This window comes from Bombus terrestris, chromosome 11 (assembly GCF_910591885.1).
Source record: "Bombus terrestris chromosome 11, iyBomTerr1.2, whole genome shotgun sequence".
NCBI classification, from domain to species: Eukaryota; Metazoa; Arthropoda; class Insecta; order Hymenoptera; family Apidae; genus Bombus; species Bombus terrestris.
In genome coordinates, this window is record NC_063279.1 from 14271365 (window position 1) to 14292642 (window position 21278).

At 35.9% G+C, this 21278-nt stretch overlaps 1 protein-coding gene across 2 annotated transcripts in view; it reads left to right on the plus strand.

The window, feature by feature from the left end:
* The first annotated feature begins 8480 nt into the window (after window positions 1–8480).
* The window catches only part of LOC100651577 (SKI family transcriptional corepressor 2), a 29536-nt gene continuing 16738 nt past the window's right edge, over window positions 8481–21278 (plus strand). Inside the window, exons 1-5 of one of the 2 annotated variants that reach the window (XM_048409919.1) lie at window positions 8481–8933; window positions 15702–15801; window positions 16506–16798; window positions 17149–17741; window positions 19045–19370. In XM_048409919.1, the coding sequence (XP_048265876.1) occupies window positions 15706–15801; window positions 16506–16798; window positions 17149–17741; window positions 19045–19370 (1308 nt within the window). In that variant the 5' untranslated portion in view covers window positions 8481–8933; window positions 15702–15705. Of the gene's footprint in view, window positions 8934–15701; window positions 15802–16496; window positions 16799–17148; window positions 17742–19044; window positions 19371–21278 lie in introns of both variants that reach the window. The other variant, XM_048409918.1, reaches the window with a different exon arrangement.

A 21278-nucleotide genomic window follows, 5' to 3' on the forward strand; every position in this document is an offset into this window, starting at 1 on the left:
TGCTCGGCCCGTATAAATACCCAACAATGAGAGGACTTAACCTAACTTCTGGATTGAGGACCCCTTTTCAAAGGCGTGAAAAATCGTTCAAAAGCATAGCAGTGGCCTTTGATCGTTTTGAGTACTTTTGAAAAAGACTACTTGATATATCGTTCAAACTGGCCTCAACCGAGGATACAGTTTTGAGTTGCTTCGAAAAAGACTGTTTAACAACGAAAGCGTGTACGGGACCCTTTTCAAGCAAAATTTCTCAGTGAACGGTCGCTGACTGTGCTGACTCAATCGAGAAAGGGTTGGAAGGATCGGTTGAGCCTCTGGTAATCCATGGCTTACACGGGCTTGAGTGTAAATATTGATTCCAATCGGTGTCGACGACAATGGGGCTGGAAGAGGCATCATTCAGAACGGTTTATGATGGTCGAAGCGCGAGCCGCTGTCAAAACAGTCATTATCACCTTGCAATAAACGATCTAAACCTCTTCCGATTTATCTTACCAGATCTGTGTTCATTGATGGCAAAGAAGAGATGTCGAAGATAATGTAGTAATGTAGACAATTACAAGGAACGCACAGTTCCGATTGGTCTTTCTTTCTACAAATGGGTATAACACACTTGTTTCAAAACTCGAAAAACATATTTCTCAGGTTATCGTTATGAGAATGTGTAAAAACATTCCTGTAACAATTGTGGAAATGTTATTCCTTTATCTTGTTAATTCGGCCGGTAAAAGATGGTTATGATGCTGTTCCTGGTTCGAGATACACTGTCAAATTTTACGTCAAATATGTAATCAGCGTAAAGGACACAGAAAAAATATGTACAATATTTTTAAAAACATTTATTTTGTACTTTTATTAACCCCTAATGCATACATTCTTAACAAACTTCATAATTAGGAAACTAAGTACGTGTTATTGTAGATACATTTCTTGACCAAGTACTAAGAACAAATCACTTACGTCTTATGGTACTTATCGACTGAACTCGATAAAGCATGAAAGTCTACGAATGTAAAATAATTTTTTTTAATTCAATTTATTTAAAATACCATTAAATTTTAAAATATAAAATAAATGTAATTAATGTGTTTAATTTGTAAGTACAAATGTATTATGCAAATGTCACCATTAAGTTATCGTTAGATGCAATAGGTATTTACCAATATGCGGTAAACTAGCTTCTATGGTACTTACCGACCAAACAAGTATCACCATTAACAAAATTAGTCAATGTATTGTGTACAGCACAACTTAACTATTTAATTATTAATTTATAATATTCACGCTAATAATTTATAACACTTAAGCCATTAATTTATAAAGTTTAAACAATCAATTTACAACATCTATACTATTAATTTATAACAATTAAGCTATAAACTGATAACTCGTCGTGGGACGCCGTGTAATATCGTAAAAATATCGTGGGATGCGTACCATACAAGACTAGTTTTAATTCAAACCACTAAATCGGTAATGTCGCATTTGACATAAAACTGGTAAAAGAGTCAGGTAACCCCTAAAATGTTGGACACGAAAAAGCATTACATGTCACTCTGTTCTTAATCAGTGTCACTAATGTACGTACCATTTTTTTTTTAAATTGACTGATGGCAAACGAAGTCTGAATTACCTACACTCTATCAATATGATGCACTCTTTCCTTCGGTCGATAAATTCAGAAGTATTATATACAACTGGTGGTAAATTATCTTATATCAGCAATAAATTAAATATATATTATATTCAAATTCTCAACATTATTAACAGTTGCCCTCGTTTTAAACGGCAGGTAACTCCATAACATGAAAATGTATCATCATATGACAAAGAATATTGGAAAAAAAGGACAGGAGACAATCGTATCAATATCAATCAATTTGAGACAATGAATAGAAAAACTCTGTAGCGTCATATTGATTAGAAGTTAACGAAGGGCTTCATATATTTAATTTCTAAATATTATGGGTATCGAAAATTATACCATATCTTATTTTTAATAAAACGAATGTTTCCGGAAAGCGTTTGTAAAGTATAATTTATATTTCAAAATCTGTTTCAACATAATGTACAAAAAACATTTTTTTTTATATTAAATATTTCTATCAATTTTCATATCTAGTATAATACTTTACAAATACTAGTATAATACTCTACAAAGTTTTGTATCTATGACAAAAAAGAAATAAAAGTTTTTTAATTTCACAAATTAATATTATTCTAATGACATATAATACACGTCAATTTATACATGTTACATACTAAAAAAAAGAATAAAATAAAAAGATATTAAGCAAATTCAAAGAATCAAAAGAGCATTAACAAAATATTCAAATAAACCTATAATACATATGTATTGTAAAAGAAAATAACAAATTCCCCTGACAGGCATATTTATTTGATATTTCTCCGAAAACGTGTATAAATGAGCGCATAATAAAGCCATTATTGAGACGTTTATGTCCATGCCTCGACTCGACACGTTTTCGAGACGTGGTCGAAAACGGGTCGAACAAAAGCTTGGCTCAATCTCTTTATACTTATGCCAGGACACGTGCCCCACATAATTTACCACCGATGGTTATATTCTATTGTAGACGATACCTATTATAGCCTTTACGAGCAACCACGAACAAAACCTTGAAATAGTAAATACCTAGCCTAATTGCGGCTAACTATTTTCCCAAACTCTCTTTCTATCCTATATTACTTTCAATTATGATAAAACGTGCACGTAGCAAATGCAATTACAGTATTTATTAAATTATTATGAAATTTATCTTACTCTATTATTATATTTAGCTTAATGATTGTTATGAATGATTAAATGAGAACATGAATGAACTTACGTCAATTGTCGTGTAGAGATGTTATATCAGTGATGAGCACACTATGGCCTTCACATGAAATTACTTTTTACAAAATTTGGTATGCATTGGATCAGATCAATAGCCCAGTATCATGCAGTTTAAACTACGGAGCTTAATTTTTTGTTATCATACTGCAAAGATATTGCTGGTTTCTACTCATAAATTCACAAACCTTCTACTAATAAATAATTTAAAAAACTATTATTATCATAATGGATACAAATAGAAGAAGTTCATTTCTAATAACTCTAATTTCTCAGAGATTTTTTTTATATACCAAATGAGTCTTTTTTTTCTAGAAAGAAACACTGAAGTACTTGTATGTGAAAATATGTGATTCGTTTAAAAGATATTTTCAGTTTTTCTATTGTGCTTTCGTCGTGTTTCATACAATACTACGTTTTAAAAAATTTAGATTGAAATATAAGTAAAATTTAAATTACTAAAAATAAATATTAACGTTAAATGCGAAGTCTTCTCTTTCCTCTTCTATAAGATATTATTATCTTCATTTGACATTTTTTTATGTACTTCTCCTTAAATTTTGTTACATACTTTTCGAACAACCTGATACATATCCTATACCTTTTTCTTTAATATTCTTTAATCGAAATGAAACAGATTTTCCATATAAATGCTTTTTTTAACAAGTCCGAAAAGGAAGAAACCTGTTGTGCGGATATAAAGTTCATATTTTAAGAAGAAGGAAATGTTTGCAGTGATTCGCTAGTCGACGGTTGATTCGCACGCGTGGAAAACGTTTAAAACGAGATCAGAAGTTTGTTTACGATCGTTTGAGTGGCGAGCTCTCTTGAGGTTCGAGTGTTCATAGGGTGGAAAGGGTCATCGTGTATTTTGCCACGTTGTAAGGGGTTGCGAAAGGAACAGGGTTTGTTGGCACAGTTAACACTTAACCGAGGGTTGCCTCCCTGTGTTCTCCTATTATACACCTTTCCGAATTGGATATTTTCAAATTACGCAATTATAAGTAACCTAACCATAATTAGTAAACTGCTAATAGTTTAAATTAGTCAAGATATTAACACGCACACTTACATTATTTATTAGCGCCATTTAAGTTAGATTTACATAGATATTATTTGAAATATCTATTACGTGCAATGACCTTTGTACACATTCATATTTTCACAAACACAACTGAAAAAATGGAATCCAAGAAGGCGAGTTAATTCGTCGTTAGAATTATCAATTTCTTGAATTAGTTTAACCCGGACATCATTTTGACTCCAATAATCGTACCCTACTCTGTAAGATATAACGAATTTTTACCGCCATCAATATTAATATAAAAGAAAAGAACAAAATTTCTATCTATCAAAAAATGAAAAAAGAAAGGTAAGACAAAGAAAGTATCATCTCGAAAACCATAATCACTATATGCAATCTGGCCACGGAAGAGAGAGAAATTTGCGATCGTGGAAACAGACGAATAATCGCGAATCGATTTCAGAGGAGGAAGAGTGCTGACCACGACGATACCTTATACGATTGCTTCGGAATTGTTTCAGATTGCTATTCGAGCAGCAAACACGTTCAGTTCAGACAAGCAGGTTTGGCTTTCAAGCTCGAAGGGTAGTTTCATTGGGAAGGAACGGAAGGGGGTTATAATCTGTATTATCCGTGGACTATTAGTGTCGAGAGGATCGGGGGTGCGCGGATTACACTTATTACAGTAGATACGCCGAATAACATTATGCATAACGCTTTGCGCGCAACGAACCTCTGCTGTCTCCCCTTTAATTAAAATCTCGCTTCCTGTTAAGACGTATTCTATCGTATGCTGTAGACCTTTCGCGTTAGTTCCATGTTGCAGAGATTCCTCTCTATTTTCTCGACCTCATGGATTTCTTGGATTTGGCTTTTTCGATTTGTAAGATGAAAATATATGAATATACGAGAGACATTTTTTATCTTGCGGAGATGTACCAAGGATGTATGTAATCAGGGATATTTATATTATATATAATTTATTTATATTATATATATTTATATAACTAAATATATATATAATATAAATAATTTATATATTTTTATTTATATTATATATATATATATATATAATTTATAAGGGTTATATGGAAAATTTCAAGAGTTGCAGAATTGGCATCTTGATTCAAATGATTTTGGTCAAGAATGACTTAAAAATCACCAAAATTTTGTCGGTTACTGGTAGCCGTTATGGATGACAGAAATTACTTTAACCACGGGCAACGGCTATCGGCGGTCGGAAAATTCTTCGGTTGTTGGTAATCATTATCGATAATGGAATTAAATAGAAATTAATTTTTGTTCAATAACTTTTTGCGTAAAAATTTAAAAAATAACTGTTGTTCTTAGTTTCTGATTACAAGCGAAAGTGAAGAAATCAAAGAGAATGCAAGGGATTTCGCGGATAAATCGATCAATTGGCGGTAATAGGATTCTTCAGGGGCGTGACAGTGGACGTGGGGACACCCTTGCTTTCTCTAGTCGTGTAACAACTGTTGGCCTATTAAACTAATTGACTGTGCAGTATGCCAGCGTGCCCGCAGCGATACTTGCACGGTTACACGGTTGAAATGGTGTCTCTAGTCGTCGACGTTTCCCATATGTAACAAGGCGTTTTGACTATGAAACCTGCGCGTCTCGTGACGTCGTGCAACCCTCGTGCAGAAATTAGTCACGCATCGTCACCTCCGAACAAACGATCTCGAAATCGAAACTCGTTATGCTAATGCCGTATCGCAAGTACGACGTACAAGTAGACGAGAACAAAATTGTGGATGACGTAGCTTTACTATATTTTTAGAATCACCTTCTTAAAGATCTTAGACTTTCGAAGAGTTTATCGGAGAAAAATGCAGACTTTTGTTTTTTAACGCAGAGACGGTGATTTTGTAATCTTGATATTTATTCGTTTCTCTTTCTTTTTCCTTTTGCTCATTTTTAGTATTTCTAGTATCGATTAATGATCAATCAATTTGGCTTCTGGGACGCTCAAATATGGAAACTTTATAATTTCGAAACTTTCCTTCCGTTGATCCTTGGATCGTGAAATATTCAAATTTTTGTCAATATTCATCTCGAAACTAAAGCAAGACTTTAACATAAAACGTCAAAGGAGGGTTAATCGCTCAATTATATGTACAAATATCTTTCACAAACGATGAAACTATACTGAATTAATCTTCTGTTTGGTGAAACATAGATACTTATTGGTAAACGTGTAGAGGCTAGTCTACCACAAACTAGGTCCCGGACAAAAGAAGATGGAACGGTTAACTGTAGCCCTTGGTGGCCTATCGGTACTGAAAGGATCGCTTTGATGAGGCTGTGTGTCGGGTATTAAAGCCAGCTTCTTGTACCAGCTAAACGTGCGGCTGATTTGTACGAGACACGAGGCTTTCAGAGGGTTTCACGATACCGATCAAATCCGGCTGAATGCTGTTAAAAACCAATCGCGATACCGAAGATAAGTGGTAGTCGTGAGTAATTCGCTGTTGCTCGGATACGTTTTTAAGGATACAAAGCGTTAATGGTGGTTTATAGGCTGCACTGTTGGTGCGTAATTATAGCTACACGTTTGATTTGCCACTGTACTTTCCTTTCTCCATTATTTAAAGCCGTAAGAATCGTTTTCACGGATTATTAGCGACCTAAGAGAATGAAAATTTATGATTGTAGAGTGGTAGATTGCGGATTTTTATGAAAATGCGAAAATCCACAGAACGAATGTGTTGTGCAAAAATATATAAAATATCTAAAGTATGAGAAAATGTTTGTATAGATTCCCGGCTTGGGTCCCGATTTTCCTGCACTTATTCAACATTTACCTTATTTAATGCAAGTATATACGTTTTTCGCACACATGACAAAAGCATTTAAACGATTAATTAGCCGCAATATTAATAACTCTCAGTATTCAGTCTATCTTTAACATTTATTATATGCTATTTATACAGCATATCAATTTTTCACCTAATATAACTTCTATATACATGTTCATACTGGCTTCAAATTTTGCTAATGCAATCGTGACAGTCGCGTCTCGTTATAATGCTAATGAAATTTCAAAATGTTCCACTTAATATGCACAGTGCACACATGACAGTTTTCCGTGATAAGTGTACGAATACTTTATCGAGCCACTGTATAAGTATGTATCAAAAACTGAATAAAAAGAAAAACAAGAAATACGGAAAAGAATAGAAGAAAGGTCAGTGCGCATCTTTGCAAGTAACTGGCGTAGTCCCTCTAACGAAATATCGTTTAACGAACCGCAAAGAGGCTGGTGCAGTTTATACCCCAGTTGGTCATTAGAATTTTTCCTACCCCTACGTGTAATAAATATTGTTGCGGACCCCTGCCAATTATATTATTCCTTCTCGCTCTGACACGCGTCCTTTCACTCTCGACACGCCTAGAAAGAGAGACGAGAGCGACGATATACGAACATAAGGTCGCGTCTCAGTTTCACATCCCCCTGGTTTCTCTCAACCAGCCCCGTGCATTCGAGTGTCCTGAAATCCGTGACTGCATTATTTTATTAATGTCACCAGTGACGTTACTGTGAACACACTGGGTATAGTCGATGGTTAAAAAATGATATTCCGTTATGGTTGCTCCGACTAAGCGTGAAAGGTTGCTCGTGCTCTACATACGGGCATCTGAGAGCACCAAAAGAAATACGATTTTCGTATTTATTTTTGAAGATAGAGACTTTTACGCAATTAAACCATGGATATTTATGTAATTTCGTATCTTAATGGACATGCATTGAATATTATAACGAGTATTTTATTTTAGATATTTCACATATTTCTGTATATTTTTGAGCTTTTAAATTTCCTACCGCGGTCAGTAATGCGAGTCGGTTTAATGCGAGTTTATACTTCTATGAAGTTAGTTAAAAAAACGTAACAAAAATATAAAATTGCTTTACATATCAAATATTACAACGAGCACTGAATTTTAGGTATTTTACATACACACTTTCGTATACTACATGTATATACTGCGTATTTTTGCGTTTTCAATGCTACTCATAAATGTATAAACATTTGCAGTTTAATAATCATAAAACCAAATTTTTTCAAAATTATAACTCTCGCAAAAAATCAGAAAAACTATTCCAACACAAATCTCGTTCGATCATTTTTAAAAAGAATTTTAAAAAGAATAAATATCATTTTGGAAAACACAGTCTCCTTGAGTGCACGTTTATCATGTCTCCCTCACTCATTCGGAAGTCCTTTCTGTGTGCGTGGCTCGAGTTCGAGTATGATCATAATGTTCGGTAAGTACGTGTTTGTAGTTACCCCTGAGGCGAGCCAGCCACCCCCGTCGGCCAAGTTACCCCAAGCTCCGCCTTCATCCCCGTTATCGTCGCTATGGGGTTGGTTGTTACGCGACGAGCTCATTCGGGGGCGGTTCTTCGCTACTCTCTTCTATCTCTGTCTTTTACGTTCAACCTACCCTTGTATCTTTCTCTCTTTTCTCTACGTGCGACGAAGGAACAAGTTACAGCGAAGGAAAGAGACGACGAGAACGTTTCGGAAAGTGTAGCGAAATGCTGGACGCGGACAGTCGCTCGTAGTCATCCCTAACGCGCTCCTTGATCTTCCGCGTCCGTTCCACTTTTTCGTGGGATCTCCGTTTCTTCGTGGTTCAGCGAGGTGAAAAGAGAAATATTTTCTACAGATCGAATTATTGCAGGAACGATCCTAGGAAATTTTCGTGGTGATCCCTAAAGACTTCTTCGATCTTCCGCGACGTTGCGTTTTATCGTGAAACTTATATTCCCTTATGGTTTGACGAGCTGGTCAGAAACATATTAGTAGATTTAGTTACTATGAAGAAACGCATATCAGTAAGTTAGAAAGAAATTGTTATGTAGATTCGTGTGAACGCGATATTTCGAAATACAACGGTTTGACAAATTGCAAGAGAGAGAAATAGGTAAAGAGGGTTGATTTTCGATTGCGGGATTTTCGTGGCCGGATTATACGTGACTCAGGATCAGTGATCGGCGAAGGAAGAGATTTGGAAGGCTTGATTAAACAGGTATTTCTTTAATTGATTGAGTTTTTAGTAGACAGAAGTACATGTTAATAGACTGTAAATTTTTATACGTTTATGAGAAATATAATTCTATTATTTTCCATGCGTGATCTTTTTATTATTAAAAGAATATCTCCGGTTTCAAAAAAATATAATAGGATCATTATTGATGTGCGTGATTCTTCGTTTCGATCTTATGTCAAGGTTTTCCTTGTAGTATGAGAAATTCTTTTAATTACTGATACAAGAGTGCAATTGGAATAGGAATATTCGCGGACCACTGTAAAATTAAAAGTTCAATAGCGCACAGAATGCACATAGAATGCAAAAATGTATAAAATCCAAATTGTGATATTCATTACAATATTTAACAAGTAAAATAAATCTACTTTAAATTCATAAAAATATGAATTTGCATGAATATCCGCATTTTAGATATGTGAGATTGGTGATAGTGTGGAAGGAGTTGATTGTGCAGACTCAAGTGTGAGATGCACGTGCTTTGAATGGAGTTTCGTTGGGTTGATTTGTATTTGGCTCGGATTTGTGGATATTTGTCGGTTTTGACAGAGTGCGTGAATTAGTTAACGAAAATTATCAAATTTTTCTGAAATTACAAAACGGGAAACTAAAAATTAAAAACTAAAACCGGTTAGCTTTGGTTTATTTAATAATTTTTAAATTCGCAAACCTCGCGTGCTTCCTATAACGATTTTTACAAACCAATTTAGTTAAATTCCTACAAAACCCATAAAAAAATATTTCTACAAATGTGAAGAATATTTGACAATTTCTTTTAGAACTAATTAAGTCAAACTCTTCCAAAGTTTGGTAAAACATGTACCTTTTCTATGACTTTTAGAGAAGTCTAACTAAATTGATTTACTAAAATTGTCATAAGAAACAGGCGAGATACATACGTTTGGAAATGTGGAAATGATTAATCAAACCAAAGCTGTCGGGTTTTAATTTCTCATTTTTCGCAATTATTCAAAATATGTAAATGCTATTGGCAAAACTAATATCAACGCCTATGGGGATTAAAATATGATTTGTATTTCAAACTATTTTATTTTCATTATATTTTAGATACTTTTTATAAATTGGAAGTAAAAAGATTGTACCTTCTAACATTCAATACTTTCAAACTAAATCAAAAGCATCATTAACACAAAATATGAAAAATCAAAATCTCATTCTCTATATAAACACTACTTATTAAATATGATACTGGTAATCGTTAAATAAGACTCAACTCAAAGGATACTCAAAGCGCTATAAAAATTTGCAGCTGAACACTTTCAAGGCAGTTTTTAAATAAATTTATACCAACTATACGTTATTGTAAAATTTCGATCTTTTTGTTTTCCTTTAACAACGATTCTAACCAACTCAAAGAATACGCAAAGCGCTATAAAAATCTGTAGCCTGACACTTCACGGCTGTTTCTAAGTAAATTGATAGCCGATTCACGAGACGGGGGTAAACTGGTCCCGCGGGACATCGAGGGCTTACATCCAGCAGAAAGGGGGCTTGGTTTCCCCATAGTACGTTGCATAGCCAAGCAAACACCATAAACTGTTTGCCCAGAGATTAGCCGTGCATCGCTTTGGATTTAACTCGCGAAAGATCTTGAAAACAACAACCTGTTTTAGAGGGTCCGAATTAATATTAGTTGAACGCCTTCGGGGCTCAGGTGACCCAGGGAAAAAGTTTCGCCGATATTACAAGCATCTGGGAGCAATTTCACGAGTTACTAAAGTTCCGCCGTGTTCCAGTAATTTTTCGCTTGGCTACTCGTAAACGATTGCTTCTTTTTTCGTCGAGACATCGAACCATCTGCATCGTCGAGAAATATGTCCGCCATCTTCTCGTGTGCATACCAATCATGCTTTTCGTTCGATTTATATATGAACAGCAAATACAGGAAAGAACATAACATGTTCACCTTTTATGATTCTTTTGAACTTTAACTAAGATAACTACTCGTTAGGGTCATAAATCTTCTAAAAATGAACGATAAATCTATCAAATTTTACGCACCAAGATATAGTTATATAATTTTCATAAATCAGGGATATATTTAATATGATAACGTCTTTATAGCATTTTTATGGAAAAAAGATAATGCACTAAAAGTCGAGGCAAATTTCCTCTAACAGATATTTAACCGTTGTTAGATGGTTGCAAAGATTACGGGCTGGTTGTTTCATTCTTTTTAAAGACTGTAGGGGGCAATTTTTAAATATCTAAAATTTGTGAGTGTCCAGTTATCGGAACTTCGTTCTTTCTCTCCTATTATTCTCGTATTTTTCATTAGGTACGCGGAATATAACAGACAGCACTTGTTTAAATTACGTAATCTTCTTGGGAGATTGTCGAAGCAACGAGTCATCGTTTGACGTCTGTAAAGAGGAATTAAAATGCATCCCGTTTAGGATAACGTAAATATTTCTGACTACAAAAGAGACGCAATTTGTTACGCTGCTGCGACGGGTAAATCCTTCAACTGTAGCGAGCTGTTCTTTGAATCTTAATATAGATGTTTTTATATTAACGAATGGCTTGCAAAAGAAACCTGATGTAAGACAAAAACAGTCTCGTGCTCGTATTAAAATAAAAGCATTTAATATTGAATTGAAATATATAATTAATAATCTAGTAGTTATGTCGATTGATTTAGGTATTTTATATTTATTTGCTGATTACGTTTTACGAATTTTTTATTTGAAACTGCCGTTTGTCTGCGAGCTTATTGTCTCACCACAATTTTCTCATTTTTTAAATAAGAAATAATCAGGTTTATTCATTGCAATGGTCAATGTGATTTTTCGTCTTTATTCGATAAAATCGTATACTTATGCTACTTATCAGTAACATACTATTATTATCGGCTAATAAAGTAACCGAATAGATAGATTGTTACATAAACTATATATACAAGCAATCTGCGAATATCAGAGATTTTGTTTTATCATTAATTTGAGCACTATGTATGAACTTTTGAATTCTATTTCAGTTATTTTATGTTCATCGTAAACGTATTCTAAAATACAATAAATACAATTTTGATTCACTATCCTCTAATCACCTACATACAAAACCTCATTTTATCTTTATTTTGCTATTACGCATTTACTATCTATCATCTATCTGACTATTAACCACATATACCTATTATCTGTTATAAATGTTTATCTAATTGCCTAATTTACCTACTTAACTGCACATCCTCTCTCTTTGTTTGCCTTTCATTTTCCTTTTTTCCCAATTTCCTCACCCACAGCTCTGTCCTTTCCTACTTCGTTTAATATCTCTTCTATATTAATTGCTCCCTTTCTAATTCCCTGCTGGCCTAACGAACCTACGTGCCACAAATTAAAAAGTTATAGACCCAGAGCCTTAAATATAAACTTCCGTACAGGTTTCCCACACAACAACGAGGATCCGATCTTACTATTTTTTTGTACCATGTCATAGCCAGTGAAAAATCTCTTTCTCCTCTGTTTACCTCTTTCCATCATATATACGCTTGTTTGTAACTGTATGGAATAATGTTTCCCGTTTCCACGGAGAAATAAGTACGCAAAAGCAGAGTGCACGTGAGACAAATGGACACGATACAAGATAAGGGATGGTTGTATGCAGTGGAGGGTAGTAGTCGGCGAACGAAGTCGCGAGGATAAGCGTACCCGCGGGCTCGCGGATTATTTAAATGCAAACACAATGTTGTACCGAGGCGCATTGTTCCCCTCTCGGTTATTTTACAATTCAATCTGCGATCCTCGGGCTTCTGGAGGCGGCGCGGCGGCAGGCTTCCGAGGGTCCAGAGACGGGGTCGGGGTAAGCTTGTTCGTTCATTGTAACGTTGTTAAATCTCTGCGCTTCCATTATGACTACATCGTGCTCTCATTTCGTCTATCCATCTTCTCTCTCTCTCTTTCGCTTTTGCCTCTGCAACCTCTTGCTATACCTTTCGACTCCTGTCTCTCTACTCTTGTCTTATTTCTATCTCTATCCTGATTTTTCTGTTAGGATGCAACCTCAGTCTCAATCACGGTTTCATTGTGCAGAAATTATTATTATTATTTTTTTAGGAATCTTATTGGTTAGGTAACGAAGTGTATTTGAATACGCATACACTGTAGTTCATAAATGTTAGAAGAGTTTTTGGTTTCATATAAAGTGCGATAATTCATTATAAAGCAAATGGTTAACCAATCGCGATTTGTTGCATTCGTGCAAGGTATAAATTTATAAAAGCTAAGAGTCGCAAAAGAAACTCGATAAATGAGAAAACTTGGAAATGTTTGATCAAAATCTCAATTGAAATTTGGAATACGCATAATGACGACCGTATAAATTAATTGTAGGCACTTTTAGTGATATCGTCAAACACAGGTCTTAATTATTTCAGGTCCTTATTTTATTTCTACCATATTTTTATCTTGTGCTTCTATTCAGAAGTTCGAAATTGCTTACATTAGAAATATTTCCAAAATCTTGGAACTAACCTATCGAGCGTAACTTATATCGATCAATTTGAAAAGATGGACAACGTCTCTTCTTATCCAAGAGCTTTCGCTTGTTCAATCTCCATTCGGATATAATTTCTGCCGCCAAGAAAAAACCTACAGCAAGACTCGCTTCTCTTGATCGCGATTCAATTAGCTAATGAATGTGCCACTAAGTAGGGAGAACAAACGCCACGACCATTAGTAGAACGTACGCGGCCGTTTCTAGTTTGTACTAATTGTAAGTAGCGAGTAATTAATGCGGTCGATTCGAGTCCGATCTGTCGAACCGCTGACCAACGGCATCCGAGTCTTCTCTATAGAGAAGAGGGGATTGCAGTCGTGGAGGGTTGCAACGTTTCCAACCGTGCAGGTGAACTGAAGAGAGGGAGGTAGCTGAACTGGAAGTAGGGGGTTGTTCCGACTCGGGTACTGGCATTGTTTCACGGTGGATGAGAATTTAATTTGCGCGACGGAGAGAGACAACCTCTGCCATCATGCTAGAAAAGGTACAAGTAATACTGTGTGTGTATATATATATATATGTATATATACATGAAGAACAGAAGGAAAGGACGAGGAAGATGGTAAAAATAGAGTGAAATACAGATACAACATATATATCCAGAGACCAAAATGGAAGAAGAGGACAAATATAGAGAACAGAAGAAAAGAAAGAGGGAAAAGAAAGAAACATAGACAAAGAGCAGTATATATCTCGTATATAGAGGACAGGAAGAAAGACAGAGGAAGAGAGTTGAGGGCTGGATGGGTGCTGGCTTGTTTAAGCGTGGGTGGGGGTGTCAAATTGAATTACCCCCTCGTTCTACGGTCCCCGGGGACGTTTGCTGGAGCACTGGCGCTCTCTGTGCTTCTACGTCAGGGCTATGCCCGCTTGTAAATGGGTTTTATCTGCGTGCACCGTTGTACGTGTAGCGGTATACACGCTATACCTTCATGGAGGCGTTTTCAATTAAAATCAACATCGAGGGTTCCCTCTATCTCTCTCTAGTTTCTATAGCATTCTGGTTGTCGTTGGTTTACTCTCTCGTTTCTGTCTGTTGGTTGAATCGATCATTCTTTCTCTTTCTATCCTGACTGCGCAAAATCAGATCGTTCCCTCTATTTCTCTTTTTTCTTTGTTATATCTACATCGCGTCTCTCTGGTTGCTTCTCTCTCTCTCTCCCTCTACTTCTCTCTCTCTATCTCTGTTTTTATTTTTGGGGTCCTTTTTTCACCGGTTTATTTGGTAGGCGGACGGCCTCTCATGAAAAATTCACGGGCTCAATGAAATGAAATCTTCGCCGCGCGTTAAACTAATGGAAAGAGGCTCTGCTGGTAGCACTCGAGCACTTATTTCAGATCTCCATCTTCTGAGTGAGAGAAAAGAGTGTAAGAGGATAAGGAACCCGATGCGACTCGTTCTCCCATCGTATTTTCTTCTTCTTCCTCTTCTGTACTTTTTATATTTTGTCACTGATTTCTTTTCGACGAGGCCACCTTTGCTTGGAGATAAAGCAGTGTTTGAGGAATTCTGAATTTCGTACGTCGCGACGGAAAAGTTTGTCACATATCGGTATTAGCAATGGGGAAATTGTAGGAAATAACTGAAAGAATGCGATGATGTACTTTTTTATGTATTTAATTAATAAAAAGTGGAGTTGATCGATTTGGCTTCTGCGAGGCTCAATTACGATCGTGTCTCAATACGATTTCAAACATGGCGTATTTCATTTTTCGTGATAATAACCACAACGTAAAGAATTGTTAGGTGAATTTATAATTATAAAACGCAATGTAGTGTTATAAACAGGTTAAACAGCCACAAAATAGTCAGAACATGACAAAAATAATTTCATCAATCTAAATTGCATTTAATGATGTTCATTGGTCAGTCAGATGATCAATAGAGCGTAATAAGTATAATTACAATGGAAACACAAAACGGAAACAACTGAAGCGCAATAATATCATACAATAATGCCAACAATACAGAACAATAATAACATACGGCGTTTCATATTACATTTTTCCATTGAACAATAGTATTATTACATTCATATTGAAAAATATTACAGAATTTAAACCGATCGGTGTAATTCGAAAAGCATTCATTAGCGTGTACGTATATATACATGTATGAGAGACAAAGAGAAAATAATTTATCAAGTGGGCTTTGCGAAATGATGAGTGCCTGTAAAAACTGAACTCGATTGTTATTTCAGGAATATTCTTCTGTTTTTATTTTTGTTGCAGTAGAATGGATGGGCCGGCGGTATTATCGATGCCGCCGATAACCGCGCCCCAAAAATCAGCACAATCGCCGCAGCCACAGTCGCATTCGAAATCCAATCAGGTATCGCATGTGTTTTTATATTATGGGATTTTATTTTATAATTGTTTCCGGTGAACGTTCCGCGATCACGAATTATCCGCGTTTATTTGAAGATAAAACGCATTATTTCTTTGGCGACGCGTTTGTCCCAGTATTGGCCAATTAATTGTGAATTATTATTGTAGAAGGTTTTAGTATTATTTTTGAACAATTTTTCCGAAGCCAAAGGAATTATTATTGTATATTATTTATTTGGATAGGGCAGATAAAACGCGATATTCCGAAACAAAGTAACGTTATTTCTTTGTCTCAGCGTTAGCCAATTAATTGTAAGTTGTCATTATATGAGATTTCGATTATATATGAAATTGTAGAAATTAAAATATAGTGAAATTTCTGCGAAATCAAGGGAATTATTATTACATATTATTATATGGTATTATTTATTGGGATAGGGAAAATGAAACACTTTACAAACGAAATAACATTGCATATTTCTTTATTGTCGTGTTTGTCTCGCTCAATGTTGGCTAATTAATTGTAAATTATTATTATACAAGGATCGTATATAGAATTATAAAGATTAAAATAAAATCTGAAGATACATTTACTTTGGTTTATAATTTTCATCTTGTTTACTTCTTTCTTTGTAGTTCGTATCTCGTATAGTATCGTTCTTAACATCGAAGAACCACGTTGTGAACCTAAACCATCAGGAGTTGCAGGTGGGCACTGTATCTCTCTATGGCATTCACATCGTGTCCCTGGTGATCGAGGGTCAAGAAAGGCTATGTTTGGCTCAGATAAGCAACACGTTGCTGAAGCAGTTCAGTTACAACGAGATCCACAATCGCAGGGTAGCTTTGGGCATCACCTGCGTGCAATGCACTCCCGTCCAGTTAGAAATCCTCCGTCGAGCCGGCGCTATGCCCGTTTCCTCCAGAAGATGCGGCATGATTACGCGAAGGGAAGCCGAGCGTCTCTGCAAATCGTTCCTCGGCGACAATGCGCCGCCTAGGTTGGTTTACTTTTATCAAGCTATCTCACAAAATTGTTAGGAATCATATTGCTTCACTTCATAGAATGTGTTTTAACATGTAAAGGTGTCTCCTTTGACATAAAAACATATAATATAATAAATTCCTTAACTTAACATATAAAGATTTTTAACGCTAGAACTATCAAAATCGACAAAGCAACGAATTTTTTATTTTACGACTATTGAAAATATGCACAATTTTAAACCTATTTAAACCTAATCATTTTGGTACATATCGAACTATACATTTTCTTCCAACACATAGAATCTAAATTTCTCACATTTAGAATCGCCGCATCGCTATTCAATGACACTCTGTTTTCTTCAAGATTACCAGAAGACTTCGCTTTCTCGGTGCACCACGAATGCGCCTGGGGCTGTCGAGGCGCGTTTCTACCAGCTCGCTATAACAGTTCGCGTGCGAAATGCATCAAGTGCGCCTACTGTGGCCTCTTCTTCTCCCCCAACAAGTTCATCTTCCATTCACACCGAATCGGCCCATCGGACAAGTACGTGCAACCGGACGCGGCGAACTTCAATTCCTGGCGTCGTCACATGAAACTTTCCGGAAATCCGCCGGACGAGGTGGTGCACGCGTGGGAGGATGTGAAAGCAATGTTCAACGGCGGCACTAGAAAGCGATTACTTAATAATCCAACGTCAAGGGAGTCGCCAAGTCCTGCAAAGCAGCCGAGATCATCGCCTACGGCGCAAATTCCAACCCTCGTGCCGTCGCCCACGCATCCACGTGTCCCTCCATTTCCGGAATTACCTTTGCCGTTGTCTAGGAGCTTGGTGATGGACTATGTGTGGCATCAACATCAACAGGCTGCCGCTGTTGCTGCCGCCAAGACACCCGGTTTTCCATTTTCACCCTACGCTCTCCCGTGGCTCGCTAAGAGAGGACCAGTGCTCTTTCCTGGTGAGTTCGTGATATCTTGGAGATTTGCTTTTTGGCATTGATATTGCATTTGATCTATTATCTTCGGTGCATTTAATTAAGCGTTTTAACGATATATTTCATTACACTTAGTATATTTGACTGGTGTATTTCTGTGGAATATTTTAATTTGACATATTTTACTAGAACGTGTATATTTTATTATATTTAAATTAGCCCAAATTCTATAGATTTGCGTTTCTATAGTTAATAACGCAGTTTAGGCAGATTGTAATGCGTAATATGGCAGATTACACGCGTCGCGAGCAGAAATTACATTGCGGAAGCAGAGTTCATTAGTATAATTACAGGGAATATGTGAATGTGAAGAGTGCTACGAAAATTATTAATCGGTGCAACGATCATGTTCCCACGCGTGTAAGGTAATGGTCTTTGATAATAATTATTAATGCACGTTCCACTATGCAGTCATACATATGTGTATTCGCGCGATCGATTTAACATGGCTATTTCCATTTTCTTGTCAGAGTTAGTATTAATCACTTAAAATTGTTTTAACTAATAGCAGACAAAATTTCTCGTGCAAAGAGAACCGACCATTAATTCGAGTGGCGTGCAAAAGTTACCAGTGATACTAACGAATTTTAGCCGTAAATGCACAAGCTATTTAGAGGATTAGCTTAACCGTTGCTGCGAACAAATATCGTTAGTTAATGTTTTGAATTCATTGCCAGGATTACTCACAATATATGTACAACTGTACCTATATATTTGTGTAGTATATTTTGTGTGTACCTATTTCTATAAAATATCATATAAAAGAGGCGCTGCTTCTTTGAGACGTTTTATACACATTTGAAGAACGTGGAAGGGAGAAAAGTTATTGAGTTTTTAATTTTTACGTAGAAGAACTTTTCATATAAGAATTGGAAAATTCAATTATGCATTCAGATGACATGTTAGTAAAATTGTATTGTTATTTGATTTTCGGACTTTTTATTTTTGAACGTTTACTTTTCCCATTATTTTTTAATAATATTACATTTTGATTTTTTACAAATCTTTATGGATTTATCGTCAAATGTTTTTCTTCATCTTTTTCTCTACATTATTCTACTACATTAATTCACATTATTCTAGAATTATTCCATCAATGACAAATCAAATGCCTTCCAACCACATATAGCTTTTTCTCAGAGACTTATTCATATAGATTTGTCAGAAATATTTCTAATCATTGTATTTTCTATTAACGTAATAATTAATATTCTTCATAAAGCTAACATAACACTTAGCGTAACATAACATTTTTCTTTTCTTTAAGGTCCTCTACCACCGCCAATAAGCGGTTCCAATCCAACAGAACCGCTTATGCCAACGGTGAATCCATCATTGCATCAGTCTGCCTTTCGTCCTGTAATTCGTGGGCCACCGATAGTTGAATCGGTGACTCAAGAACAACCATCGGATACCTCGGTATCTCAAAAAGAAGATAATTCTGACGACGAAGTGGATATAGAGACAACAGAAGACGATCCAGTGACACCTTTAAACATTACTGCACAGAATCTTCATTCCGTTTCAAATTCAGCTACCAGTAGTCATAGTGGTCGTAATTCGCCACAGTGTTGGAGTCCTCCTCGAGAAACGGTGAGTGATTATTTATAATGGGTAGTTAATATAGATCTCAAAGATAATTAATCAAATAAAAAATCTTCGTCTACAATGAAAATAAATGATACGTTCTGCCGTTTTCAAATTCTTTAGAGAACTTAAAATCAACAAGAAAGCATTAGAATTATTTATGGATGCAAAGAGTAAATTTCGAATTTGAACAATTCGACATTGCTGAATTTTATTATTCATCGTACGATTATTCAGCGCATAAATTAATTACAAATAGATTACAATTTATTTCGAAATTATTTATGTGCTAGGATTATTTACAGATCAGAGAACGAATCAGTTTTCCAATATCGTTCCTAAGAAACAAAATCGACAAATTAAAAGAAGACCTAATCTCATCGATGCTCTTTATATTAATGACTCGATTATCTATCATCGGTCTTAAACAAAAATAGAGAATAAAATAGAAACCAATATATTAAGGACATTCGTGGACGTAGTTTCAAGCATTGTATTAATTAATGGAGACTCCATTAACCCAGTATTAGAATCGAAAGCGTGGCAGTACAATGTTTTCGAACGACAGGCACGTGGCCATTGTTATACCCTTCAAGCATAACGAAGTTACGAAAGGTCCCATCGTCACCCATTATCAGCACCGATAGGTCCGCAAACACTTGGCACTCTACAAGTCTTTCCTGAAAATATGTCGACTAACCCTTATGGTGTACACAAACTCGTGATCGGTAATTCGCAACAATCACGTCCTAATTCGAGTAGGTACTTCTGCACGTGGCCCATCCACACGAAATATAGGGTTAAAAAGCAATGCGAGTGAAATTAGTTTATCTACCATCTTGTTTCTTACATATGTTTCTGTAGTTACGTGCGAACACAAAGCGAACTACCCTTCTTATCGTTAATGCTACTAATATCACTATGTTTCTAGAATTTTTATTTAATAGAAACCTTTGTCTTCGAAGTCAGGCTTCATCTATCGGATATTCTTCAATGACTTACATCTTTGGACGTAACAGATTTATTTTCAATTGTGTCACATTAAAATTTCATTAAAATCGACAAAGTGTATAGATACTTACCATATCTTTCTTCTATATTAATCAAAGATACTTTTCCCATAATATATTACAAACCTCAATGAACACTTCCGTCGAATCACACAAATTTCAGCAATCTTTTACGAGTAACAAGCTGCCCGATTCGTAAGTTCTCCCTTCACCATTCCTTCAGTTCAAACACCATTAACACCTTGAATATCGGATTCGAAGGAGCGTCCCCTTTGACATAGCCAGAACTCGGTCCAATATTAATGATCGGTATACAGGAGTCCTGTGCCCTCTCGTTACCGTCGATACAAGCTGTCGAACCAAGTAAATCTGAGAGAGAAAGAGAGAGAGAGAGAGAGAATAGAGCAAAGAGGGTGAGAGTTTCCTGCCACGTAATACTACTCGACGTCCCTAGAATTTGCTCTGCGGTCTGACTGCTCGTGCGGCTGCCCCCGTCAATTGCGATAATTATTGTGTCAGTAAATACTCCGTAACCATACGAACTAACGGGCTCGCGCGATCGACTGGACATAATATGCTCACAGCGTGTAGATACACTTATGCCAGCGATATAATTAAATGAACGACCGCGATGTTATGTTGGCGTTATGCATGGAGTGTCATGCAACTTGACTACTGTCGTTTTGCGAGTCGAGCACATCGGAAATTAATTATCATATTAAGGAAATCACGAAAGTAATCGAAAGCAGGAATTGCAAAATAGCACGAGCCCACTTTGAGAAAACAAGTTTCCTGTTTATCCTCTATAATTCGTTATTAATCTTGTGGATTTTTTCTGCAAACGCTGGTTATACACAGGCCCGTAAAAGTATGTAACTAGACTAAACTTGATAAAACTAAAATT